Source organism: Mesocricetus auratus, unplaced genomic scaffold, assembly GCF_017639785.1.
Source record: "Mesocricetus auratus isolate SY011 unplaced genomic scaffold, BCM_Maur_2.0 Super-Scaffold_100676, whole genome shotgun sequence".
Lineage (NCBI taxonomy): Eukaryota > Metazoa > Chordata > Mammalia > Rodentia > Cricetidae > Mesocricetus > Mesocricetus auratus.
This window is the reverse complement of record NW_024429266.1, coordinates 176,200,455-176,227,963: the sequence shown is the minus strand read 5'-3', so window position 1 is coordinate 176,227,963 and position 27,509 is coordinate 176,200,455. Positions and strand designations below refer to the sequence as shown.

Sequence of the window (27,509 nt, the reverse complement as noted above, 5' to 3'; positions counted from 1 at the left end):
TCAGCCCAAAACACCATAAATCACAGACTATGGAGGAAGGAAGCCGGCGGCTCTGGTCCAAGGCCTGCACAGCCCCAGAGGGCCGATCACCGCAGCACTTCAGGCCCAATCAGTAAATAACGGAGCTGCAGCACTCAGTAGCCTTGAGTGGAGGCCTGGGGTTGGAGCTGAGCTGGACACTGGCCAGCTGCCTGAGTGGGCCATCTCAGCCAGTTTACCCGCTACGTTGTCATGTGGTTGGCCTCAGTTTCTCCAGCTGGGACCCAAGGACTTCTTTGCTCCAAATGGCTGTGATGGTGGCAGCCTATAGGAGCTTTGTCCCTGGGACCATACACTGTGAGACTAGCTGACCTGCCTGAGTCTAGGAGCACCCCCTCCACCCCCCCACACTCAGGGAACCACAGGAGGCTGGAGAGGAGGGAGGCTGTGAGGCAGAGGAGGTGTGAGTCTCCATCTGGTCCCCAGCCCCAAAGGGACCAGCAGTGGCCAGCCCTGGGGACACAGCTGGCCCCCTGCAGTGAGGAAGCAGAAGAGAGCCTTCTAGCTAGAGGAGGCCTGCCTGCAGGAGCTACTGGAGGGGGCAGGGCCTGGGGCAGGGAGAAACAGTGCTGCTTAGCTCATACCACACTGTTCCTTGGGGACTAGTAGTGTGGGTGATGGGGACAGGGCCAGGCTAGGGAATGAGAAACAGTCTGGAGAAGGGGACACTGGGTGTGTGGCCAGCTAGCCAGACAACCACCATCTGAGTCAGTCAGTCCCTCAGGTTCCAGGTAGCAACAGATCAGGCCACCAAGCCCCTCCTATGGAGGATGCTAACCCAAGAACCAGTGTAGACACCTGACTGCTGTAGGTGCCCAGTGGTCAGCTGGCAGGGCTTACCCATCCTTGGGCATCCTGACTCTGCCAATGTCCCCAAAGCTACCTGTGGTGCTCAGTCTTCCAGGTGCCTCCAACAGTCCTGCGTGGCATGTGCTGTTATTTTCAAAGCCAGCAAATGGCTGGGCTGTGTGTCTCATGGAATCTCTTGCCCATCTCTGTGCTGAGCTTCTCTGGCAGCTCCTGGGAGTACATTGGTGGTCTGGGAGGTATGTGGGCTTCTCAGAAGGAGCCGTTTCCTCTGAGAGAACCTTTCAGAGCTTAGGCTGTCATCTCCTCCACCAGTCACAGCTGGTACAATGGTAGGCTTCAGGAATCTTTCTGTGCCAGTTTGCCCTCAAGTGAGGCATTGCCTATGGGGACACAGGGACACACCGTGTTCCAAAGGACAGCATGTGCCGAAGTTGGGAGTTAGGGGCTTAGGGCTGGATTTCTTGGAGGTGAAGCTCCAGAATATTCCTTTTATTCCTGAGACAAATAGTAAGGCCAAGAGCAGAACCCCAACTGTCTGGGCTCTGTAGGAAGCTCCTGTCTGCTGTGGTTGCCCCTGTTCTTGGGTCCCCAGGAGAACCCTGCCCCAACCAGCCTGGATCCCTGTCCTTGTCCTCCTGGTCAGGCAGAGGTCAAGACTTGAGAGTCCAGGAGGTGTGGTTCTACCTCCTAGATGGAGAGCTGAAGGAGGGATCTCAGATCAGCTACAGGTCAGGTCACTTTGAAAAGCCCTTGAAGGCTTCTGTTTATCGACTGCTCTGGAGATCCACCGGAGGCCGTTGAACTGCAGGGGAGTCGTGGCCTGCTTTGTCATTGCACATGTGTACGTGCGCACACGTGTGCATGAGTGCAAGTGTGTGTGTCTGTGTGTCTTTGGTTTTTCGAAACAGTATTTCTCTGTATAGCCATGGCTGTCCTGGAACTTGCTCTGTAGACCACGCTGGCCTCAGACTCGGAGATCTGCCCGCCTCTGCCTCCCAAGTGCTGGGATTAAAGGTGTGTGCCACCAACGCCGGGCTACTTTTCAACTTAATAGGAAAAGTTATGAAGGTTTAGTCCCCTGTCCCTCGCTCAGTCCCCTTTGCTGGCATCCGACACTACCCTGGTCCGTTTGTCAGAGGGGCCACTATTTGTATGGGGGTACCGCCCTCAGCTAGCAATGGAAACTCCTTGTGGAATGGGGTGTGGCTGTCATGGGGCCCCCCATCTGACAGGTCCCACCCCAACACATCAGGGATCCCATTGGTTGCCATGGAGGTGGGGGTGAGTGGGGAGTTCTGGGCAGCCCAGTAGCTGTTGTCACCCCACAATCAGCTATGTGACACTTCTGAGCAATTGTGAGCCTTCCATGCTGGGCCTCAGGCAGCAAGGTATCCCCAGGCCAGAGCCAGCTTCACTTTAGGCACCTGGGATGGAGCCTGCTGCCTTTAAGGTGACGGCGGTTGTCATGGCTCACCCTCCTCTGAAAGTCTACTTCGGAGGTATTAGGTCTGGCGGAGTCTGCAGGCAGGATATGGCAGGCGTACAGTAAGCCCCCCTGCTGCTGCCTTCCTAGGAGAGAAGAGCTGTATTCAGCTGCAATTACTGAGGGAGTGAAATCAATAGGGCAGCCCTTTAATGGAGAGTGGGCAGCACCGAGCTTGGCCCCAGGAGGCAGCCAGCCCTATAGGGAGGGGCTGTGTTGCTCTCAAGGAAGAGCTGCAATCAGTGGCCATTACCTACCCCATTTCAGAGAGGGGCAAACTGAGGCTCTTACAGGAAGGGAGCTAGCTGCTAGGGTTTGTCTTGGCCCAAACACCTGCCTGCTCTGTTCTAGGCCCACGTGGGCCTTCCGTGAGCTATATGCTTCCCTTGCTTCTTCACCAATGCCTTCCATCTCTGTGCTTGGAAAGGAAGCAGCTGAATACAGCCGTTTTACACCATAGTCAACATTAATTTCCCTTCTTTTGTAAGTACTCACCCAAGAGTATATCAAAGGAACCCATCACATATGATACACCTGGATAAACAGAAGTGCTGGCCAGTACAGTACTGTCACAGAGAAGTGTGTGTGTGTGGTTGTGAGTACCTGCACACGTGATGGGCGCATACCTGCATGTGGGGGCCAGAGGACAACCTTGGGTGTGGTCCTCAGTCCTCACAGGCTTCTCAGAGTAGGCTAAGCTTGCTGGCCAGTGAGCTGCAAGGGTCCACACGTCTCCACCCCGAGTTCTGGGGGTGCAAGCCTCTGCCACCAAACTCCTTTTAAAAAAAGTTAAATCATGGGTTCTGGGGATTGAACTCAGGTCCTCAGGCTTGCAGAGCAAGTTGTCCAACCGAGCCAGCTTCTCACTCCTGAACTTACTTTTTCAGAGTCGCAGCGTGAAGATTGACTAAAACCTTGCAGCCTGGTTCCTGGAGAGGAAGGAGGTGGGGCAGGTGGTGCCAGGGGAAGTCTGGGCAGACACTGGCTGCTGCGGTGGGGGACACCAGTGAGAGGGGAAAGCGGGGTGTGTTTGAAGAACTGCAGAGAAACCGTGCGGTTGGCCTAAAATGTGGGTAGTGGGCAGAATTGAGGCCAAGGACCCGAGCAGCTGGCAGGATGAAATCCCGTGACCTCCGCACACCCCAGGGACAATAGGGCGTCACGGGGTGTGACAATACCACAGGGATGGTGATGTGCTATGCCACATAGATCTAGGAATAGGCTGCGGTTGTGTGGGCCACCTCAGTGAATGGGGTGCTAGGGGAAGTCCAGTCTGTGGGGCACACACCTCAGTCACCAAGTTCAGCAAGGCCACCCTCAGGACCTCCGTGGGCCTCCCTGCCTGAGCCACTTGCAGGCTGAGGATCCCTGGCCCAGGCAGGCAACTTCCCTCCCCGCACAGATCATTCCAGCTCCTGATGTTCACTTCTCCTTTAAAAAAAAAAAGCCTTTTTTTAAAAAAGATTTTATTTTTAGGACAAGAGAAAAAAAAGGTTGGGGAAAAGGCTTTTTCGAAATTCCTTCGGCACAGAATTAATGGCTTGTGAACGTCAGGGCAGACTGTGGAGTCAGTTCCTAGTCCTTCCACTGCCTCCCTCTCACCGTGGCCCACAAATCACCCCCAGCCCAGAGTCTGCTCTGCCTTTCCCAGGACCCTCACCCTGGCTGGCCAGCCCAGCAGGGCTCAGCAGAGAACCCCAGAGCTATCCCCCTGGTCTCTCAGAGCTCACATCCCACAGCAGGGGGTTACAATTTTAATTTGCAAAGCAACTTATTTAATGACGCAAGTAAGTAATCTGTATTCACTGGAGAAAGTTATGTAAGTTGTGGGAGACATGGTCTCAGTGGGACAGCCATGGCATTGTGGTGCAGGACAGCTGGGGAGGAGCCCAGCCTGGGGGACAGTTCAGCACCCGTGTCCAAGGTCATCTCAGCTCAGATACGTCCAGGACAAAGGCAAGAAGTGGGTTGGGGCCCGAAGCAGAGGTCAGAAAGAGTCCACTAGAGTGTAAAGTGATTTTGTTTGCACGGTTTCACTTGCTCTCAGTCAGCCGAGGTCCAAGAATATTAAATGGAAAATTCCAGAAATAAATAATGCATAATCTTGAAATCACTTGCCATTCTGTGTACCACAATGAAGTCTTGTGCTGTCCATCCCTACCCCACATCTGAATATGAGCTATGTCCAGCGCTTCCACCCTACCTAAGCTACCCACCAGGTAGTTGCTCAGTAGTCATGGTTACTGATCTCCTGTCCCCAAATGCCAGAACTTTGTTTGCATGACCCTTATTTTCCTTAAAGTGCAAATAAATAATGGTGGCAGTTTGACACATCACCGGAAAGCCATGAAATGCTTGCTCTAGGAGAAAGGGTAAAGATTTCTACGTGAAGTGGCCGAGGTCGGTGCAGAAAGACTGTGGGACACTTAGTGCACTCCATTGCTGTGCTCTGCTGTTGTCCCCGTATGTCTGCTCTTGCTGAGACAACTGATGAACTCTTACAGGGAGACACATGTGGGACTCAGCTGTGCATGGGGGGCTTGTGCTTTCTGACATTCCCAGAGGACTTGGGGCATGCTCTTGTGGGAGCACTGCTCTGCAGCAGCCTGGCAGACAGTAATGGGAAGGGAGAGAAGACAGCCTAAGGCAGGCCTGGCTTGTGAGATACAGACATGGTTAGGTGGCTGGAATGGAGGCCTGAGGGCTCTGAAGGCTGGGTGATAGCCCTGTTGAGGTGGGTGAGACCACGAGCGTAGAAGTGGGTAGCTTCTCTGTGCTGCACAGATGGTCTGCCCCTGATGTCTATCACAACAGAGACCCTTAGCCTGAGATCTACCCAGGTGGGGGCCTGTGTCTGGAGGTCAGAGGACAACTTTCAAGAATTCGTTCTCCACGTCCATGTTGAGGCAGCGACTCATTCGTTGCCTATGTGAAGTTTAGAGGAATCTCCTCTCTCTACCCACCATCTCTCCATAGAAGCTCTGCGATTACAGATGTGCACGCTGCATCTGGCTTTTTACACGGCTTCCACAGACAAACTCAGGTCATGAGGCCTGTGTGGCAAGCACTTGTACCTGCTGAACCATCTCACCAACCCCCATTTGCCTTTTTAAAAATTCATTCTTTTATTTAAAAATTTTTCATACGATATATTTTGATCTTACTCTTTCCCCTCCCCAACTCCTCCCCAACCCTCCCCCTGTCTTTACCCATCCAGGTCTCTCCCCCACTAGCACAGAACTCGCTGAGCAGCCACGCTGGCTGCCTATTGTTTCCCAGGGACCCCACCTATCTGTCTGCCTCTGCAGCACCGAGACTGTGTGTGCAGCACTTGGCTCCTCATGCTTGTGTGGCAAATACTAACCGAGCCGTACCCCAGGCCTCAAATCCTGTTCTGTTATAGGATTACAGTAGTCATACCTGAGAGACCCATGGTGTCTGCTAGCACTATCTCAGCACCAACTGAAGACCTTGCCCTCTGCAAGCTCTGTCCACCACTGGTCTTGTCCCATCCCCCTAAGAGAAGTATGTGCATGTGCCCTTTTTGCAACTGAGTAAAGCAAAATGACATGTTACTCATAGCCACCCTCCAGGAGGCATTTTGCTCATGGGATTTAGCCCAGGGCATCTTAGCCCCACCCCTTATCTGAGTTTGGGTCTTATAATTCCCCACCCCCCCCCACACACATAGAAACAACCCCAAGAAACTAAGGGGTGGGAGCAGATGCCAGAGCTTTGAGAGAACACAGCGAAGATGGGAGGGATGCCTCATGGGTGTCAGTAGGTAAGCTGAGGCAAGGATGACCTTCGGTGACTTTATTTGGGCCCTTCTAGCCTATGCTGTGACTGGCCAGGAGGAATGGTGTGACCAGGTGTGTGGCTGTCACCCAGTTCCAATCTCCGTGTCTTTATTCTGAGTTGGGATTTCGCTGTATTGCTCAGGCTGGTCTGAAACTCCCAGGGTCAGGTGACCCTGCTGTCTCAGTTTCCCCACCCAGTGTCTGAAACTGCAAGTGTGTACCCTGTACTCTAGTCTCTCAAAAGCCGAACTAGCCAGCCTGTCTTGCCTTCCTCCCCCACACGCAGCCCAGTTCCCACACACCTTAAACTCCAGTCATCTCCTAGGAGTAGCTGTGTGTGTCATCTGAGGTCAAGGCTAGACCTGGGCGGGGTCTGGGGATCCATCAAGCTTGGCCTCAGCTTGGAACGGTGTCAGGGGGGAGGGGGAGACCCGGACGACACTGATGACACTTCAGGCAGGGGCTGAGAGCTGAGACACGGCTGTGTGGGTAAGCAGAGAGCCAGAGGAGGTTTCAGAGCTGGGGTCTCAGCTGCCTTGTCTCCACAGCTGCAGCCGGAGCAGCTGGATTGTGGTGCGGCCCACCTGCAGCACCCGCTGTCCATCCTGCAGCCTCTGAGGGCATCGCCCGTGTTCCGTGCTCCAGGCCTCACAGCCGTGGCTGTGGCCGGTACCAACAACTACACTGCTGTCTTCCTGGGCACTGCCACAGGACGGCTCCTCAAGGTGAGTACGTGTGACGGGCGCTCCCCGGGGTGGGCCACAGAGGGGCAGACTCGCTGTCCTCCTCAGGTTTCCCTCATGGCTCCACAGTGGCATCTTGTGTCAGCATATCCCTCCTGGCTTGGAGTCTGTTGCCCAGTAGTGGCTTCTTGACCTTTGCAACGCACATGCTGTCTCTGGGCCTCAGTTTCCCTATTGGCTGCAGTTGTTGTGGGACTTTAATGAGGGAGGCTACAGCCATGCTGGCCACCACCTCAGGGGTCCAGTCAATGGATTAGCTATGCTGGCGACCACCCTGCAAGGTCCAGAGCTAACGGAGGGCAAGGAGTTGCTTTTCTTACCCAGGGCATGGTGGACACAGGGGACCACCCCTGCCGGCAGCCTCTCTACCTCTCTTCAGGGAGAGTCAGCCTCTGAGCCAGGCTCGGTCTAATTGACTCAGAGCCCATAATCTAATTCCCTTTGGCAGCTGCCTGGGTGGGATGGGGTGGGATGGCTTGAGCACTACAGGCCTGGCATGGAACCACCAGCTGTGGGCAGTGTGGACCCAGGGCCCCATAGGTGTTACTCAGCTTCAGTCCCCTGCTGGGTGAAGAAGGTGGCTGCCAGGGCCCTGGGTCTGGTAAGATGAGTAGCTCTTGCTTCTGACTGCTCTTCCATGCTGTGTGACCTGAGGGCATAGCCTGCTTCCTCTGGATTCAGACTCTCTTTCCACTGGGGAGAAATGAGGCAGATAGGGACTGTGGTCAGAGTCCGCGCTCTCCACCTGCTGCCCACAGAGCTGCCATCATTAGGCACCTGCTGTCTCCCCAGTGCCGCAAAGGACACATCACAGGCACCATGTCCTTTCGCTCTCTTGCCAGGCCAAGATGAGCTGTGAGTCTAGTGCACAGAAGGGGCCATTGAGATCCTTCAAGAGCAGTGACTACCCCAGAGTGACCACGTAACTAAATACGGGTCACTGCTTTTCATTTTTAGTTGATTTATCTGTGCCATGCTTGGGGTGGAACCCAGGGCCTCAGTAATGGAGCTAAACTCAGACAGGCCCCTGCCCACCCCACACCTCAGCCTATGGAAAAGTCTCACACCAGTCTGCACAGGGCGCTGTCTCTCCTGACAACCCTTTCCCTGCTTGGAGCTTCTGTCTCAGTCATCAGCTAAGGCCCCAGCTCAGTGAACATCGAGGGGGTAGAAATGACTTGGTGTCTGTCTGTGTGTGTGTCTGTGTGTGTGCATGTCTGTGTGTGTGCATGTCTGTGTGTGTGCATGTCTGTGTGTGTGCGTGTGTGTCTGTGTCTGTGTGTGTGCGCGCGCGTGTGTGCGTGTGTGTGTGTGTGGTAGGAAAGCAGTTGTGGTGTGAGAGCTATAACCGAGCCCCTTCCAGCATCCCAAGAGGCCTCCTACAGCAGGGACAACTCAAATGCCAAACTTAAGCCTGCAGGGGGTGGGGACGGTTGTCTGGGGAGAGCACAGTGTGACTTGGCACACCCCGAATGAAAAGGATGGGTACTCTCAGGAAGGCGTGTGGCAAAGCCGAGGCGGGCCTGGCGGGGTGGAACATTGGAAGCAAGGTGAAAAAGAGGTTGCCCTGTGGCTGTGTGGATCATCAACACATTGAATCCGGCCAGTTTCCCCGGCAGGGACCTCTGCGGGTTTCAGAAACCCAGGGGAAGGTGAGTGGCTGGGAGGCCCCACAGGTCAGACCACCAGCCCTTAGATGAACAGCTAGAGCACAAAGCATGCGGGGGATGAAGGGGGACTCAGACGAAGGGGCTTTGGCAGTCCTCAGAGGGTGTGTCTACTCACTCATTCCCTCAGCCCTGTAGAACAAAAACAGGCCACCAGCCTCCATGACTCTTATTTACTGGGTAAACTGAGGCTCAGGGAGGAAAATCAGCCTGTGGATTGTACATGAGCACAACTTACATCAGAAATCAAATCCAGGGCTGGAGAGATGGCTCAGCGGTTAAGAGCACTGACTGTTCTTCCAGAGGTCCTGAGTTCAATTCCCGGCAACCACATGGTGGCTCACAACCACCTTGAATGAGATCTGGTACCCTCTGCTGGCCTGCAGGCAGAAGGCTGTATACACAATAAATAAATAAAATATTAAAAAAAAAGAAATCAAATCCAAGCAGCCTCCCAGAGAATGTTTCGTAACTGCGGAGAGTCAAGCAGGGAGTTCCTGGTGGGGATCTACACAGAGTCTGTGTGAGAGTAAGGGTGTGGTGCCTGTACGCTCCACCTAGATGCCTGGCTTCCCTTTAACCCTGGGCCATTCAAGCAGGAGGGGAGACGAGACCTCAACCCCGGGGTAGCCTGTAGGTTGCAGTCCTGGCATCAATAGGGGGTGGCCTTTCTTCCACAGGTCAGCCTGAATGAGAGCATGCAGGTAGTAAGCCGGCAGGTGCTGACAGTGGCCTATGGGGAGCCTGTGCACAGTGTCATGCAGTTTGACCCCATGGATCCTGGTTTCCTGTACCTGATGACATCCCACCAGGTGAGGCGAGCTGTAGCCAGCGGCTTTGGTGCAGGGCCTTTGCATACTCAGGCCCTCATGACTGGGCTGCCTCCACCTCTGCTCACTCATGTCCGGGACTCCATGCTTCAAGGAGGCCATGTCTTCCCAACATAAAGCCTCCAGCCTTAGCTACCCTAGCCTCCCAAGAGAGGGTAGCTACCTTGCTCAGCTGGGCCCCCTCTGCCTGCAGATAGCACGAGTGAAGGTTGCAGCGTGTGAGGTACATTCCACCTGCGGGGACTGTGTGGGCGCAGCCGATGCCTACTGTGGCTGGTGTACTCTGGAGACCCGGTGAGGCCCCGGCTGTGCTGGCAGGGCAGAGAGGGCTAAGGGACTGGTCCTGACCTAAGACCTGACCCCACGGTGCCTGCAGGTGCACGCTCCAGCAGGATTGCGCCAACTCCAGTCAGCCGCATTTCTGGACCAGTGCCAGTGAGGGCCCCGGCCGCTGCCCTGCCATGACAGTGTTGCCTTCTGAGATCGATGTGCGCTGGGACTACACGGTGAGTGGAAGCAGCCAGAAAGAACGATGATAGCCAGACTCCAGGACGCTCAAGCTCACAGCTCCAGCAAGGCACCGCCTCCATGGCTGGGCTGTGTCTTCAAGGCCCTGTCATGGACTCTTGGAGGACCCAGTCACAGCTAGGACCAAGCATCCTGGGTGACAGAGCATGGCATAGGACCACTGCTGGTATTTAAATTGTAGTTTCTGAATATGCTGAGTTGTGGTACCCAGTTGGGAAGAATAAAGCCCCTCTGTCCTCTTTCTGGGCCATCATCTAACCCTGATATGGCAGAGAGGGGTGTTGGCTAAGGCCAGGAAAGCTATGCCTGCAGCATGCTGGGTGGCCCTGCAGCCTGGGTCCCTCCCAGCTTCGTCCTTACTGATTCCTCTGAGGATGGGGCCCTCCTATGTCACCCTGAGGGGTTTGGGTGGTCCAGCCAGTCTACTCCACCAGATTACATATCAGCCCTGACCTTATCCCTGGGTAGCACGGGCTAGGCACGTTCATTCACATAGTATTGAGCATCTATTGGGTGCCATGCATATTTGTACTCTGGAGATAGAGCCCTGGCCTGGGAGTAGCTAATGTGCTCTTGGAGGGAGAGAATAAGGCAGGTAAAGTGTAGAGATGGTGCTGTGTGCAGGATAGAGTGGAGTGGGGTGCAGGGGTGCAGGATAACAATGCACACCAGTCTTGGGGGGGAGGGGGTATGAGGAGGAACAGCCTGATGGGAAACTACAGTTCAGAGCCTTGTGTAAGCAGAATATTCTGTCCCCACAGCCAACTCCCAAATAACCACACAGAGACTTACTATTGTAAGTGCTCAGCCAATGACTTAGACTTGTTACTAACCAGTCCTTACAACTTAAACTAGCCCATATTTCTTATCTCCGCTCTACCACGTGGCAGTACCTTTCTTCAGCACGTCACGTTCATCCTGCTTCTCCCCATGTCTCCCGGCGACTCCGCTCTTCTTCTTCCCAGAGTTCTCTCTGTCTGGCTCTCCCACCTACATCTCCTCCTGTCTAGCTATTGGCCATTTAGCTCTTTATTAAGCCAATGAGGGCAACGCATCTCCACAGTGTACAAAAAAATTGTTCCACAAGAGCCCAAGGGTCTGGGGGTGGGGGATGGGGTCATAGCAGAGACCTTCTGGTTTGGAGACCACAGGCCACTCTGGCCTTGAACTTGTGTCAGTCTTCCTGCCTCAGATTCCCAAGTGCTGTGATTGCAGGCTGTGTCGCAACACCTGATTTGCCTCTGAGATAAGGAGCCTCAAATGGGAAAACTGAAGTCCAAGGGTTACTTCCCTTAGGGTGCCTTAAATTCCCTCAAGGGAACCCCTTATATGGGACACTGGGGCAGGATCAGACTGAGGCTCCTGTGATAGGACCTGTAGGGGGCGTGGGCTGGGCCTCACCTGTGGCATCTCTCCCCCAGGGGATGATTTTGCAGATCTCCGGCAGCCTGCCCAGCCTCAGTGGTTTGGAGATGGCTTGTGACTACGGGAATGGTGTTCGCACAGTGGCCAGGGTACCTGGCTCTACCTATGACCATCAGATTGCCTACTGCAACCTCCTGCCCAGGGCCCAGTTTCCATCCTTTCCCGCTGGCCAGGGTGAGTGCCTGGCTGTGATGCCCGCTCAAGGGTGGAACCCTGACATCCCAGCTTCAGGTATGGATGAAGACCTTCTGTATCCCTGATCTCTTTCCAGACCATGTGACCGTTGAGATGTCTGTAAGGATCAAAGGCCGAAACATTGTCTCAGCCAATTTCACCATCTACGACTGCGGCCGAATTGGACAGGTCTACCCCCATACAGCGTGAGTGGGCAGTGGGAGGAGGAACAGGCCCTGGCTTGGAGAACAGCTGCAGACTCTGGTACACACCACAGACAGGACCCCTGCCTCCTTCCCTTGCAGATAGCAAGCTCTGACAGCCAGGCCCCTGCAAGCTGACACTAGACTGGTAGAGACAGAGGGAACAGAAGATTCCGCCTATGTCTTCCTTGCATACCTCTCATAGTGGGGAGCTTACTACCTTACAGAATGGCCCATCTGTCTCCTTTCCCTAAGATGCTGGGATCAGACTTCAGGGGCCCAGCTGAGGGTGGTTCCTTTGTCTTCCAGCTGTACCAGCTGCCTGTCGACGCAGTGGCCTTGCTTCTGGTGTACCCAGCAGCATTCTTGCGTCTCTAACCAGTCTCGGTGCGAGGGCTCGCCAGACCCCACGGTAAGTCCATCCCCATGCCTCCGTTTGAGAGCCTGCTTCTCTTGTTAGTAAAGTTTCCATGCTAGGAGCTTCTCTATCTTTGGCATGGTGCTAACAGTGGTGAGGGGCTCAGCACCGTGTGTTTAGCTGATCCCCAGTGGCTGGACAAGCTGTTGCTTCTTTTTTTTCTTTTCTCCCCTCTGTGACTCTCACTGGGTTACTCCAGGAAGGCCAGTTCTTAGAGACAACAGTTCAGGGTTACAGTGTGGCCTTCTGGGAAGCCTGAGCCAGCTGCTGCTAAGGGTGCAACACTGTTATCCTGTGTCTTCAGTTTCTTAGACACGTCTTTGCCTTTGTGGCTTTGAGAGGAGGTGGCTTGTTCAAGGCCATTTGGGAGGCAGAGAGTTTGAGCTTTGAACCCAAATCCTTTTCCTCTTTTCTTTAAAACCCAGAATTGGGTGCTAAGACCCCTGCCTCTTCCTATGGTGTTTCACCTTTGCCCTGGAAGGCTCCTCCCTCTTTCAAGGACGACACATGAAATTCCCCAGACCTTGGCAGGTGAATAGCGGTGTCCCACGCTCAGTGCCTCTGTTTGCACTACATCGGGGCTGTGCACCCTGAGGGGGCTCATGGCCCCCAGTGCTCTACTAGACACCAGACTGGTGTCATGTCTCAGGGATGTGGCCCGGCTTCAGACACTGGAATTAGAGAATGCCATCAAGCCCTGCTTGCCACACACAGGGCAAAGGAGGAGCTGGCACAGCCTCAGCCTGACCCTCAGAACAGGGTGCCCACAGAACAGGGCCCCACTGACGGGCCCAGGAGGGCCTATGGCCACACTGGGGAAGCACTGGCTGTCAGGATGTAGCCCAGGCCCATCATCTGCGTGGCTCTAGGGTTTGGGGGCATCGGGTTGTGACACTTGCTTACCTACAATCCCAGACTGCACATACAACAGGGACTTGGTGACGGTTGGAGACCAGAAGTGTACACTGCACCTGCCTTCTACATGCCAACCCTGGAGGCCCAGGGGCCTCCTGACAGTCAATCAGCACTTACTGAGGGCTTGTTGTATACTCAAGTCTGTGCTAAGCACGAGAGAAAATCCAGTTAGATGTAGTTCTATCTTTCCCATCATAGTCCAAAAGCCTTAGCTCTCACTTGTGGCTGTGAGATCCCAGGCAAGCTTTCTGTTCTTTTCTCCCTCTGTAAAGGGCTGGAACAGAGATCTGGATTACTCCAGGAGGCAACAACCCTATAGTTGGCACAAAGATGACTTTAGAAGCTGGTAGCTACTGAACATGGGTGACAGGAAAGACTTGTCATCATAAGAGGACTTTTGTGTGGGGACTTGACATCTGTATAGGAGCTCACCAGCTGGAAGGTGTATCTAACGCTGGCAGTCAGCCTGCTCCCCCCAGGTCTGCCGCTCTCCCTCAGGGCAGGCATGGGCTGACCCAGAGGGGCTGTCGTTGAATATTACTGTAATCTGGCAGGAGAAGAGGCAGCTTCACCAAGGCCTGTGCAAGGCTCTGAACCAGTGCTCGACTTGGCATTTAATTAAGTGCCAGTTAGCTGTGGAGGCGCCAGGCCTCCTGGGCAGACGGCGGGCAGAGGGTCTGCGTGTCCCCCGAGACTCCTGGCTCCTGGAAGACAGGCTTGAAGGTTGTGCTTGCAGTCATGTGTATGTGGTCCCAGTGGCTCCCAGAGAGGCCGCTAGGGTTGGCTCCAGGGGTGAGAAGACGAAGCAAGATGCCAGGTGTTCTGGGCTGATGTTGGCTCTCCGAGGGCGGTGCTCCCAGGGCGGTGCTCCCAGGGCGGTGCGATGTTAGCTTTGGAAGCAGGATGGGAAGTGGTAGCTGGATCAGAGCCTGGCATGTTCCAAACCAGAAGGCGGTACAGTGCAGGAGCCGGTGGGAATTGACAGCCATCAGGGACTGTAGCCTGAGCCACAGCGGGTGACTTGGCCAGTGGGTCCATCATTGCAGACAGGGATGGCATGCCAGGATTGTCCTCTTCAGTTCTGGGGACTCCTGCAACTCCATTTTTCCAATGGTACATTTGGGATCCTGGCCACCTCGCTTTTTTCCCCAGCAGTTCCAGCCAGGCAAGGAGAGGTTCAGTGCCAACCTACACGAACTAGAGTAGGCTCTAGACACACATGCACACACATATATAACATGATGGTAGTTCCTGACCCCTCCCCCCACTCATCCCTGCTCTAGGTCAGCCAGGCACAGATTCCCAAGTTTGCAGGTGGGGCATCAAGTAGGAACACCCATCGGACAGCCTGGGTGGAAACAGGAGATGGAGGCCTGTGTCCTCGTAAAGGAAAAACCCAGACTGGCTTCTGTCCTTGGACTTAATCAGCTAATGCTAACAGTCAGAAGGTGGTTCACCTCAGGCACCACCGGGCCCAGAAGTTTAATGGTGGCATCAGGGGCGTCCTAACCCTTTAGGGGATACTATGTTCAGGTTCTTTATTCTTGGTGCTGGTGATCTCAGCAGCTGGGGCTACTTGGGGACTCCTCCTGCCCAGTCCAGGGAACTGGACAATGTCCTTCCTGGTTCCACAGGAGTTGTAGTGTTGAGACTATCCTGTTACAGGACTCAGATCTGCTTCCTGGATGGTTCTCTTAGGGCAGGGTGGGCTTAAGGGTCCAGGTGAGTCTCCTCCTCATAGACTTGTTGAGGGCTGATCCAGGCCGGGCCAGACTCAGGGAGATGGTAGGGCTGAGAGGCCACAGGTAGGCCTTGGGGAGCATTGTCAGGGATGCGGGATTTTGGAGGGAGGTTAGGACTCAGCCCAGCCACACACATACCTCATAAAGTGGCTCTACACATCTTGGTGGTCTAAGTTACAAGCAGGCAAAGGGAGTGAATGACTCTTAGGTGACCCCATGTATTCACAATAAGGCCTCCAGAGTCCTGCCTGGGGCACGCTGCTTTGCTCCACTGTGACTCAGTTTCTTTGTCTTTAAAATGGGTATGGGGTTCTCAGGCTAGAAGGGTCCTGGTACCTGGTGAGGTCACTCAAGCATAGTGCTCTGTTACCATTGTTCCTGATTTTTGATAGTAGCCTTGGCAGCCTCCCAGAGTCTGGTTTGGCTGGGTTCCTCCAAGGTGAATGTCCCTGGTGTGATTAGGAACTAATAGTAATGCGAAGTGTCCCATGACTACCCTCCCATATGTAATCTCAGTACCGAGGAGGCCGAAGCAGGAAAAGGCAAATTTGAGGCCAGCTTGGGTCATGTAGCAAACACATGGTGGGTGAGAGCTGGAGTTGCAGATGGGAATGGTGGCACACGTGACCCCAGTCCTTGAGACCAGCCTGTCCGAACAACATAGTGGGACCTGTGTCAAAAGAGAGACGTGGGGGCGGGGGAGAGGAAGAGGAGAGAAAAAGAACAGGAAAAACAGTGCCCCAGGAGAAGGGACTTTGTCCCAGAGGGTGATTTCAGGTGCACACACAGACTTATAGTCCCTCCCAACCCTGTCCTAACCCTAATCCTTCCCCTGACAGATGTGACCAGGAGGTCCCTGGCTAGAGGGTCGTGGTGGCCCCAGGGTGCATGACTGCCCCTGTGACTTCTGGCCCCAGTAGGTCAGATGTTGAGGTATGAATGCATAGGACTTTGAGGCTCCAGCACAGATACGGTCCCCAACATCCTGCTCAGAGGGATGTGGAGAGGGTGCAGCCCCTGCCATTGCCTTCTCTGCCCTTCCTCTGCCCTGGTTTTTGTCTGTACAGTGGGGGTATGGTCCCTAAGAGCCACAGGGACAATTTCTAGCTCAGGTTTGACCCACTGTTATGTGTCTTGGAAGGTTGAGTCCCAAAGACCCAAGTCACTGAGAGCACACCACTCCACAGTGCCCAGGCACTCTGGATCTAAGGAGCACATCCAGGAGGCAGACTGAACCTAGATGGAACATTCTGTCCCACATTTGTTTTCTCATCTAGAAAGTGGGGCTGCAGGTTTCTGCTATGGAGGCTGCTGGCATCTTGGGGAGGCAGGACTGTGTTGGGGTGGAGGCTCTATAACATCCTATTTGACCCCCTTCTGTGTTTGGTCTGCAGAACCCTCAGGACTGCCCCCAGATCCTGCCCTCACCCCTGGCACCTGTGCCCACGGGTGGCTCCCAGGACATCCTGGTGCCTCTGACCAGTGCCAGCTTCTTCCATGTAAGTAGAGGCTGAACAGGCTCTGTCCTGGTATCCAGAATGGTGACCCTGCTTTTCTCTCTAAGCCCCACTCCAGCTGTATGGGACTTGGAGCGGGAAGACCAGGCTGATGGGGGACAGCAGGCAGCCAGCAGCTGCCAAGGGAACCCTGGCCCATGCCCCAATACTCCTGCCCTGGAGGCTCCCTGGCATAGTGGCCCAGCCCCCTGCCTGGCACCACAGTTCACGGGTAGATGAGGTCCATGTGGGCTCTGCCTATCCTGCCCAGGCTAAGCAAGACCCTGGGTTTTCTAATCTCTGTGGAACATACTGGCCTAGCTCAAGGCTCCCATGTCTTTCCCAAGGATGACCAGAAGAGGCCATGCCCCTAATCTCATGGTCTAGAGGGGACACTGAGGGGGGAAGTGGTAGTGGGGGATGGTATGTGCCCATCTCTGCCCCCCCCAGGAGGAATGTGGCAGAGGGGGTTTGATGAGTTTTGGAAGTATGCCAGCCTCCCTAATTCCTGGGACATGCCATCTGTCACTGCCACGCGGGAGCTGAGGCCCGTGATGGTTGTCACACGTGGGGGCCACGTGCCAGGCATCTGGAATGTGTCAGGGAGCCTCTTATAGGGTAAGAGCTCTTGAGGGCCAGGGTGGAGCTGCCCTCCACCCGAAGGCCCACCCTGCCAGGGCCCGGTGGGTCACAGGGAGCAGGGTGGGGAGGCTCTAGCCCCAATTTGGCCCTGGCTAATTCTCTCCAGCTGTGTGGCACTCTTGGGGCATTCTCTGCTTCTACCAGCCATGGGACTCCCCCACCCCAGCCTCACCCTGACCACGTTTCTAGATCACCGGGGGGCCTAGACACAGGGCAGCACTGGGACAGGATGCTCGGCCACGTCCTCGAGAGGGGACCCACCTCCAACTCTGCACACTGAGAGCAGAGCCGGCGTTTGGCCCCGTCAGCAGCTTCTTTCCTGTGTTAGCTTCCGGCTAGGACCCCAGGAAGGAGAGGTTGTCCTGCTTTTTCCTCGGGTGTCACCTCTGCCCGCAGCAGGGACATAAACAGGAAGCATGGGCACATGGCTGCTGGGGTCTTGGTCTGTTGTCAGTCAGCAAATACTTACTGATAATACCCTTGAGGGGAGACCGAGTAATCGGGCCCAGCTTAGTGTGTTAACATTTATTGAACACTTACTGCATACCATCCATAGCAAAGCACACATTAGACACCTGTGTATGTCAGCCACTAAAACATAGGATCTGCACTTTACCCAGAAGGCCTATTCACATAACACAGCTAAAAAAAACCAAGGCTGAGAGAAGCCGAGCAGTCTGCATGAGGCCACGTTAATGAACAAGTAAGGGTGGGAGGTAAAGCTAGGTCTATAGGAGTTTGAACCCAAGCTTTCCACCAACTCTGCTGGTCAGCTAGGACCTCTGGGTGAGGAGACATGAGGAAACAGGGTACTTCCAGGACAGGGCAGGCTTGGGAATAGAACAGGTCCCTCAGGGGGCACCCCCTTACTGCTGAGGGCAGGATTGAGTATGGGGTGTCCTGATCCAAGGGGGCCTTGGGAAGCCAGGGGCATCTGCAGCTAGAGTTTAGACACTGATGATGATAAAAGGAAGACTAGTCCATGCAGAAACCCTGGCACATGTCACACGGAGGTTGGTGGGGTGTCTAGGGTTTAACTTTACAGGGTAGAGACCACAGACTCAGTCCAAGGGGGCAGGCAAAATCTCCTTGAGCTCTGGGACGTCAAGAACTGTTCGGGCCACTGGTGGTGACAGGGAGTCTGTCAGAGTCATAGGCCAGAGTCCCCAGTGTCTGGAATCCTTGACACGATGGCCAGGAAGGAGATTCTGGGGGCAAAAGCCTGGTGGAGCCCTTAGCACACCTATCAGGGTGGCAGCTGCCGTGTTCTGAGGGAGGTATGAGGGAAGGGCGCTGGGAAAGCCTCTGCCCCCTGTGTCTGCAGGGCACCTCCCTGGAGTGCAGCTTCGGGCTGGAAGAGAGCTTTGAGGCTGTGTGGGTGAATGACTCACTAGTGCGCTGTAACCAAGTGGTGGTAAGTTGCACGACCCCAGCAGGGCACAGAAGCGACCCACCCGGCCTCCTTTTCCCCTCACCCCACAGGCCTCAGCTTTTTGCCCCCCCCCTGCTCTCATTCATCTTGGTGACACCCTTGCCCCCACGGGAGACCTAGACCCCACCCTTGCCATTCATACTTCAATTTGCAGCTGCACACAACTCAGAAGAGCCAGGTGTTTCCACTCAGCCTGAAGCTGAAGGGGCCGCCAGACAGATTCCTAGACAGCCCTAACCCCATGACAGGTGAGTGTCCCACCTATCCCACATGGCCATGGGGAGGGGCCCAGCCTTGGGGGCTTCCCTAAGCAGCCACAAACATCATACCCCATAAGTGCCCAAGCACTCATTGAGGCACTTGGGCCTTTTTGCCCCCCCCCCCCGCTCTCATTCATCTTGGTGACACCCTTGCCCCCACGGGAGAGTGAGACACTCTGCCGTGGCCAGCCTTACACCAATGGCCGTGTCACCTCCAGCACCTACTTCCTTCCCTCTCTGAGCCTCTGAGCCCTGTGGTCCAAGTGCTGAGTGAGGCCACGAGCCTTTACTGCAAGATTGACTCAGTGAGCCCGTCCCTGTAGCCCTGTCTATGAAGTGGGGGGATCAGTAACTCCTCTGCACAGGAGAGGGTGTGCTGTGAAGCCGGGCTGACACAGGGCCGCTGGTGAAGCTGGGCTGACACAGGGCTGCAGTTAGGAGCTGACCCCAGAGCTGCCCGCTTCAGGCTGACGGTGCTGTCCTCCTGTGTCCACAGTTACCGTCTACAACTGTGCTGTGGGCAGTCCTGACTGCTCCCAGTGCTTGGGCCGTGAGGACCTGGGTCACCTCTGTGTTTGGAATGATGGCTGTCGCCTGAGAGGGCCCTTGCAGCCACTCCCTGGCATCTGCCCAGCCCCTGAGATCCGAGCGGTAAGCACACGCCATGCCAGGCATTACCGGCACACATAGCACTCTTGGCTCATAGGTTGCCTCCTGTGGCTGCTGTCTTAATGGGGAACAGTCACTGGGGAAGGTGGGGGCTTTGACCCATTGATTTTTTTTTCATAACAACCCAGGAAATCACCATCCTGGTGACAGTAGAGGCTTCCAGGAACTCACCGGCCTGATTTAGTTAAGAAAAATCTCGGGGAAGGATTCTGATTAGCTTAGCCTGGGCCAAATATCCACCCCCATACCCACGAGCATCTGGCTTAGATGCTGAATTCTGTGGTCAGGCATGGCCACCAAGAGCCACATGGCATCTTCAGGCTCCCATGGGACCCATGCAGCCCAGCCATCAGTTGCCTCAGCCCTCTGAAGGCTCTGAGATCCCATGTCCTCTGCTAAGTAGAGGGTCTGTGGGCCACTGCCTCTTGTGGGCACATGTGACAGTCAGAGGGACACCCAGGCCTCAGATCCTCACTCACCCTGGTTCCCTGGCAGATTGAGCCTCTGAGTGGCCCCTTGGACGGCGGGACCTTGTTGACCATCCGCGGCAGGAACCTGGGCCGCCGGCTCAGTGATGTGGCACACGGTGTGTGGATTGGCAGTGTAGCCTGTGACCCCCTGGCTGACAGATACACGGTTTCAGAGGAGTGAGTGTCAGGCACTGCCAACCTAGCCCTCACCCTGCCCCCCACAATGGCACATTGCAGCGGCCAGGCCTTCCCACGTCTCTCCTGGGCCGCTCCTCCATCCCGCCAGCACTCGGCTGCCTCTTCTGGGAAGCCCTCAGGACTCTCCCTACCACAGCAGCCTTGTTCTGATGACATCCACTTGATACTAGTAAAGTTTGGGGGGCTGTGATGGGGTATAAAGATCAGGGTGCAGCAGCTGGGCCCCAAGGCCTTTGGGGAATTCTGCAAGCAGGAAATTTAGCAGGACTTCCTGTTGGAAGGCTCTGAGCCAGGCTTGCAGATAACGGCATCAGGTGGCTAACCCAGAGGAGCTGGGCAAACTGCCTGGTGATCGGAGATCATCTGATCTTAGCCCTTGTCTCAGAGCCACAGTCTGGGGCAAACGGTGGAGTAGCATGCCCGCCTTGGTCAAGCCTGCGGTGACCATTTGTCCATGGTTGTGCATTCTGGCTTGTGAGGGGGAGGCAGGGGCCATGGGCAGACACAGGTACCGCCTCACCTCTGCCTGTCCTCAGGATCGTGTGTGTCACAGGGCCCGCACCAGGGGCCTTCTCAGATGTGGTAACCGTGAACGTCTCCAAGGAGGGCAGGTCTCGGGAACACTTCTCCTATGTGGTGAGTAGGCCGCCACCACCCACCATACAGCTCACTCCTCATAAGCCTGAAGCCAGAGCCTAACCCCTTTTTTCTCCCCAGCTGCCCGTGGTCCACTCCCTGGAGCCTGCCCTGGGTCCAAAGGCAGGGGGCACCAGGATCACCATTCACGGCAGTGACCTCCACGTGGGCTCTATGCTCCAGGTCCTGGTGAATGACACAGATCACTGCACAGACCTTATGTAAGCCATGCCCACAGCCTGGCAGCTGGGAGGTGGGTGAGCCCCTCCATAGGTCTCATCTGGGTATGCCTTGCTCTGTCCCTTCTTGGCTTGTGGTGAATATTGTAAGGAAGGAGAAGGGACATGTCTGAGTTGGGTACAACCCGGGCCAGCATGTGGCAGTGAGAAGTAGAAATTGGGCAGAAGTGGCAGAAGATGAGGCCGGGGCACCTGTAGTGGGTGAGTTAGAAAGGACCACACTCATGTCACCTGCTCACCACTCTCTGTAGACGCACGGCCACCAGCATCACCTGCACTATGCCTAGGGGTAGCCTGCCGGCTCTAGTGCCTGTGTGTGTGCGCTTTGAGAGCCGGGGCTGCGTGCATGGAAACCTCACCTTCTGGTACATGCAGAACCCAGTCATCACAGCCATCCGCCCAGGCCGCAGCCCCGTCAGGTGAGATCCAGACCCACCCATGCCCTCTGTCTCACTGTCCAGGCTGTGGGGAGCCTGACAAGTCTTGCTGTCTCCTCAGCGGTGGCAGAACCATCACTGTGGCTGGCGAACGTTTCCACATGGTACAGAACGTATCAATGGCGGTATACCACATTGGCCGGGAGCCTACGGTGAGGGGACGGGGTAAATGGGGTGAGGGTATGGGGGGGTGAGGTGGTCCTGTGCTGCCAGGGTCCTGAAGTTGCCGCTTATGTGTGTCTGCTCTGCTTGGCTCTCCATCCTTCCATTTTCCACTCTCCGGGGTTCATCCTTCCCCAACCCTGCAGCTCTGCAAGGTTCTCAATTCTACGCTCATCACCTGCCCGTCTCCTGGAGCCCTGAGCAACGCTTCAGCGCCCGTAGACTTCTTCATCAATGGCCGGGCATACACAGACGACGCGGCTGAGGAACTGCTGGACCCTGCTGAGGCACAGAGGGGCAGCCGGTTCCGTCTGGACTACCTCCCCAACCCACAGTTCTCCACGGCCAAGAGGGAGAAGTGGATCAAACATCACCCCGGGGAGCCACTCACCCTTGTCATCCATGTGAGCACCTGGCTGGGAGGATGGGTAGTGGGAGCAGGGGGCAGCTGACCTGGGAACCCCCATCCCAGCATCCCACCCTCACCCACAGAAGGAGCAAGACAGCCTCGGGCTCGAGAGCCACGAGTACCACATCAAGATTGGCCAGGTGTCCTGCGACATCCAGATCGTCTCTGACAGAGTCATCCACTGCTCAGTCAACGAGTCTCTGGGCACAGCTGAAGGACAGCTGCCCATCACTGTGAGTGGGTGGCGCTCTGGAGGTGGGCAGGACCGGCTTCTGGGTATGGAAATCGCTAGGTGTTTTCATGTTCAATAATTTAGGCCAGCGAAGCAGAACTTTATACCCTCACTTGACAGATGAGGAAACTAAGACCCAAGTCATTAGCATCAGAAGCTATTAAAAAGTAGCTCCTGCCTGTTTGGGTGTCCCACCTCGAGTGTGGCCTGCCTGGTCCTGGTGTGGTATCATGGAATAGAGCAAAGACAGTCGGGGTGGGGTGGGGTGGGGTGGGAGGAGCTTTCTGTTCTTCATCTTCTTACTCCTGCTGAGTCACCCCTCACCTGTTCCCAGGACAACAGCCAGACCCCATGAGCTTCCGGGTGACCCCCTCCTAGGCTGTCATCACAGCCCTGTACTGAGTTGACCTCTCTGCCAAACTCTGGGTGACAGTTTGTCAGGCACAGTTTGATCAGGAGGTCGCTGTGCTATCCGTGAGGGTTAGAGTGGTCAGGTCACTTGCCTGTGGGCGCACAGCTAGTGAGGAGAGCTAAGCCTGTGTGACACCCCCCCCCGCTGTGCACAGATCCAGGTGGGAAACTTCAACCAGACCATTGCCACACTGCAGCTGGGGGGCAGTGAGACGGCCATCGTGGTGTCCATTGTGATTTGCAGTGTCCTGTTGCTGCTCTCTGTGGTTGGTAAGTAGCCCTCACTTGAGAGCCAGGAGGGCATACGTGAATCCCTCTGAGAGTGGCAGTGGGTGAGGTGTGGGTTCCGTTAGGCATCCTGAGCTGGGGACAGGTAGAAGGTGACAGATACTGGTTGGAGCTTCTGCGCTCAGAACATTGGCTTTGGATGCAGGGTGGAGGAATTTGGGGGCTTCTGGAGAGAGGTTGTTCATGGGGGATGATTCTGTGTGGCGGAAAGATCAAAGCCCCACTACACTGCTCAGGGTCAAAGGTAACACTTTCCTTGGGAAATGGCCTGTCAGTTCCTAAAAGTTGCTAGGCATAGATGGCCCAGTAATCTACACTGGATATCTACCCAAGAGAAAGGAAAACATGTCCACATAAAATCATGTACGCCGATGTCTGTAGCAATATTACTCATAATAAGAGGTTATCAAATGATAAGTGGGTTATTAAAATGAGGTATATCCATACAATGGAGTTTTCTGCCATAAAAAGGAATGAAGTGCCAATATATTCCACAACATGGATGGGCCTTGAAAACATGGAAAGTTAAAAAGATAGACACAAAAGGCTACATAGTGTCCTACTGTTTTTTATTTGACGTATCCAGAAAGGACAATGATTAGTGGTTGTCGGGAGAGAGAGGAAGTGGGGAGCAACTCCTTACTGAGTGAGGGTCTCCCTAAGAACGCTGTAAAATTGGAAATGCTGATGGCTGTGTGGTATGTGAGTAAGCTTCGACACCCTGGCCTGAAAGTGGCTGGGTTATACAGTCTGTGTGTGCATTTGGAGGCCAGAGGTGTAGCACCTCAGTGACGGTCACCTTTATTTTAAGACAAGATCTCTCACTGGACCTGGAGCTCACCGACTCCACCTGGCTTGCAGGCCAGTGAGCCCCAGGCAGCTACTTTCTCTGCCTCCCCAGTCCTCGATTTCAGGCTCATGTCACTGTGCCCTGCTTTTATGAGTCCTGGGGACCAAGCCCAGGCCCTCCCATTTGCATAAGTGCTTTACCAAGTAAGCCATCGCCCCAGCCCCCATGCTTGTTTGTTGGTTTTTCGAGACAGGGTTTCTCTGTGGCTTTGGAGACTGTCCTGGAACTCGTTCTTGTAGACCAGGCTGGTCTCGAACTCACAGAGATCCACCTGCCTCTACCTCCCAAGTGCTGGGATTAAAGGCATGCGCCACCAACACCCAGCTTGTTTTTTAATTACTATGTCCAATACTAAAACTTTGAGGGGAAACAAGAGGAAGATGAACACCCTGGATGTTTTGTTCCTAAAAATACTATCCATAATATTTCTATAATCAATGGATACTTCATCCCTCCCAGGAAGGACAGGTATTTGAAAAGTTTAACTCACAAGGCACATCAGAGCAGAAGAAACAAATTGCCCATAATTCTTTTGCCCAGAGAAAGCCCCTGGTGACTGCTGTTTGACACATTCCTTCTTCTAAGAAAAGTCATCAAGGGTTACCCTGCTGGCCCTTGTTGTTAGGGAGGGACAGGGGCAGAAGGACTGAGGACACCTGCTTGCCTCCTGCCCAGAGGCGCTGAGGCCCATGGGTAGAGCCTGTCCTTCCAGGCCCACAAGCTGCATACAGCAGGTGCCCACCTTTTCATGACCCCTGGAGACCTGAGCCGCCCCTCTGCTGCCCACAGCCCTGTTTGTCTTCTGCACCAAGAGCCGCCGTGCCGAGCGCTACTGGCAGAAGACGCTGCTGCAGATGGAGGAGATGGAGTCTCAGATCCGCGAGGAGATCCGCAAAGGTGGGTACCAGGGTCAGGTGGTGCTGCACACGGCTAGGCCGGATCACTCACAGCTGCTGGTCTGTCCCACAGGCTTTGCAGAGCTACAGACAGACATGACGGATCTCACCAAGGAGCTGAACCGCAGCCAGGGCATCCCCTTCTTGGAGTACAAGCACTTTGTGACTCGAACCTTCTTCCCCAAGGTACATACCCTCAATATGCATTGGTCACCACGGGAAGTTTGAATCAAGGCACCTTGTGGAGCCTGCACTCCTGTCCACAGCCATCCTGGTTCCCTGACTCCCTCCTTACTTGATTAGCTTTCCACGTGGAAGACTGCTGTCATGTCTCCTATGTTGACCTGCCTCTCCTCTCGCTGAGGAAACTGAGCAGGGGAACAAGGACTCTCCCAGGTCCCTGCCAGACACCTCAGCCTCCATATGCCCGATTCCTCTTGTTGGTCCAGGGTCCGTGGGCTTACTGTCCCCTGTGCAATAGCCCAAGGAAGCACCTGGCTCCTCCATTTCAGGAACCCGCCCCCGCTTCCGCCCTTTCCCAGCCTCAGAACCTCACCACCTTCCTCCCTCAGTCTCTCCTGTTACACGGCTCAGTGGCTCTTGCTTGCTCCTAAGCTGTGCTATACCATGATCTGTGCCCCTGTAGGGAGCCCTGGGTCTGTGGCCACCAGGTGGCCCTGCCACTCTCCTTCATGTGAGGGCGACCCAGGTGCCAGACTGCGGTGCTAAAGCCCTGGTTTCTCTCCTCAGTGTTCTTCCCTCTATGAAGAGAAGTATGTGCTGCCCTCGCAGACCCTCAACTCCCAAGGCAGCTCCCCCCCACAGGAAACCCACCCACTGCTGGGAGAGTGGAACGTGAGTACCTGGTCCCAAGGGACTACCCCCACTCTGTGATCCCAACCGTTAGACAGTAGATGGCCCTCCTTTCTGGAAGGCATTCAAGCAGCCATTCAGGGTGCTGGCCCCTCGGGCCAGGCAGGGAGCACAGGCGTATGATCTCCTGCCCCCCCCCACTGTTACACAGAAAGTAGCGCACAGCGTGGATGTTGGGTTCCCTACAGCCATCCTTGCCCCTCTGAGCCCCTCTTTGTCAGTCTGCCTCCCTATGCCCCAGTGGCAGGTAGCGAACACCCTATTCTAGGAGGCATCTAAGCCACCGGCATGGGCGTTGGGCCTCCTGGGACACATAGCACCAGGTGTCTCCTTCTGCCTCCACAGATCCCAGAACACTGTCGAGCCAGCATGGAGGAGGGGATCAGCGTGTTCTCCTCACTGCTCAACAACAAACACTTCCTTATCATCTTTGTCCACGCTCTGGAACAGCAGAAGGACTTCGCTGTGCGAGACAGGTGAGGCTGTAAGAGATGGAGGGACACAGGAGTCCCCAACCAGATCCACTGAAAATCAGACCACAGGCTCTGAGACCCCGAGACATTGCTCGCTGCCCCACGTAGGCTCCTGGTGTGAGCAGAGTCTTCTGGCTACCTGTAGGAGCCACCATGGAGGACCACTGTGGTCCAGCAGGGAGGGGCTCAGCCTTACTGACACTCCGCACTTGCAGGTGCAGCCTGGCATCACTGCTGACCATTGCACTGCATGGCAAGCTGGAGTACTATACAAGCATCATGAAGGAGTTGCTGGTAGATCTCATCGACGCCTCGGCTGCCAAGAACCCCAAACTCATGTTGCGGCGCACTGAGTCCGTGGTGGAGAAGATGCTCACCAACTGGATGTCCATCTGCATGTATGGCTGCCTGAGGGTGAGGCCCCTGTCTGCCCGGAAGCCCTGCCCCTACCGGCATTCCTAGCTTCATTCAGGTCTGCGCTTAGGGTGGGGTGGTGTCTTTCTATGGGACCCCTTTGGACAGGCAGGGAAAGTGAAGCTTGGAGGAGATCTCACTAGTCTGCTCCAGGGGCGCATAGCATTCTCAGGCAGACCAGAGGCTTCTTGTCCCTTAGCCCAAGTCCTCAGCCTTCGCTCCTTTGGGGAGGGGACACAGAAGCAAAGCTTCAAGTATTGAACAGCCCCTGCCATAGAGCAGAGGTTGGCCCACTCTAATTGATGACTGATTGGAAAAAACCAAGAGGGTTTTTCCTAGAGCAGCCTCCAGGGCTCAGGGGGAAGGAGCCAAGGGGACAGGGCCAAGTGGGCAGCCCAGACAATAGGGTACAGCATGGTCAGAATTCAGGGGGAGGGAACATCACAGCTTTAGATATCTGGGGTCCAGCTACCCCACGGTGGCAGAGGTCCAAGGGTCACCTAGGCGTCCTTCAAGAAAGGCAAAGGCCTGGACAGGACCCAAGACCAGAACCTCAATGTTCTGGGCTGTGACTGGTCACTGGTATAATCTGGCTGTGTGGTTCTGGGCAAGTTATTACCCTCTCTGAGCTTTAGTTTCATTTTGTCAAATGAGACTCCGGCCTAGGAGCCCTGTGGACTATCCTGGGACAGAGAGTAGAAAATAAAAGGGGACGCTAGGAAAGGAGCCACATTCTGAGCCATCAGGGACCACAGAGCCCACTGTAGACTCTGGACCTAGGTTTTGTAGCCACTGCGGGTGACCTTAGCCTGGCCTTCCCCCTCCAGACAATGGGTGCTGGTGACTCCCAGGCCAGACCACTATAGCAGGAAGCAGGGCTGGCAGCTGCCTTGCTGCTGCCGCCAAAGCAGCCTGATGTTATTACAAACTCAATTTTCCCTCCAAACCTATTCCCCATGGTTAGTTCAGTATCCCCACTCCACAGAACAGCTGGGCCCTAGCCCTAGAGCGTGGGGAAGGTCAGCTTGAGGTTGCAGTGGTGGTGGTGGGGATGTGAAGTCCGGCTCGGCTGACACCCACAGAGGCATCCATCTGGGGTTTCCTCAGTGGTTCTTCTGGGCTGGGTTCCACTCAGCCGTACCTGGGCAGGCTCCAGCTTTGTAGAAAGACTTCATCTCAGGCATAGGAGTCCAGAGTTCAAGTTTACTTCTGCCTTCTGTGCAACACTGAGCAGGGTGCTTGCCC

The 27,509-nt window shown here is 55.2% G+C and overlaps 1 protein-coding gene across 1 annotated transcript in view; it reads left to right on the top strand.

Annotated features, from left to right (window-relative positions):
• Positions 1-27,509, top strand: part of Plxnd1 (plexin D1) — a 40,817-nt gene that overhangs the window by 7,213 nt on the left and 6,095 nt on the right. The window contains exons 2-25 of the mRNA XM_005066098.4: positions 6,681-6,857; positions 9,223-9,354; positions 9,566-9,666; positions 9,749-9,878; positions 11,322-11,499; positions 11,597-11,705; positions 12,012-12,114; positions 16,172-16,276; positions 18,240-18,329; positions 18,502-18,595; positions 19,104-19,258; positions 19,772-19,923; positions 20,481-20,580; positions 20,662-20,801; positions 21,071-21,238; positions 21,318-21,408; positions 21,565-21,822; positions 21,911-22,060; positions 22,626-22,740; positions 24,398-24,505; positions 24,578-24,690; positions 25,255-25,359; positions 25,723-25,853; positions 26,066-26,264. Coding sequence (XP_005066155.1) covers positions 6,681-6,857; positions 9,223-9,354; positions 9,566-9,666; positions 9,749-9,878; positions 11,322-11,499; positions 11,597-11,705; positions 12,012-12,114; positions 16,172-16,276; positions 18,240-18,329; positions 18,502-18,595; positions 19,104-19,258; positions 19,772-19,923; positions 20,481-20,580; positions 20,662-20,801; positions 21,071-21,238; positions 21,318-21,408; positions 21,565-21,822; positions 21,911-22,060; positions 22,626-22,740; positions 24,398-24,505; positions 24,578-24,690; positions 25,255-25,359; positions 25,723-25,853; positions 26,066-26,264 — 3,204 coding nt within the window. The remainder of the gene's footprint in view (positions 1-6,680; positions 6,858-9,222; positions 9,355-9,565; positions 9,667-9,748; positions 9,879-11,321; positions 11,500-11,596; positions 11,706-12,011; positions 12,115-16,171; positions 16,277-18,239; positions 18,330-18,501; positions 18,596-19,103; positions 19,259-19,771; positions 19,924-20,480; positions 20,581-20,661; positions 20,802-21,070; positions 21,239-21,317; positions 21,409-21,564; positions 21,823-21,910; positions 22,061-22,625; positions 22,741-24,397; positions 24,506-24,577; positions 24,691-25,254; positions 25,360-25,722; positions 25,854-26,065; positions 26,265-27,509) is intronic.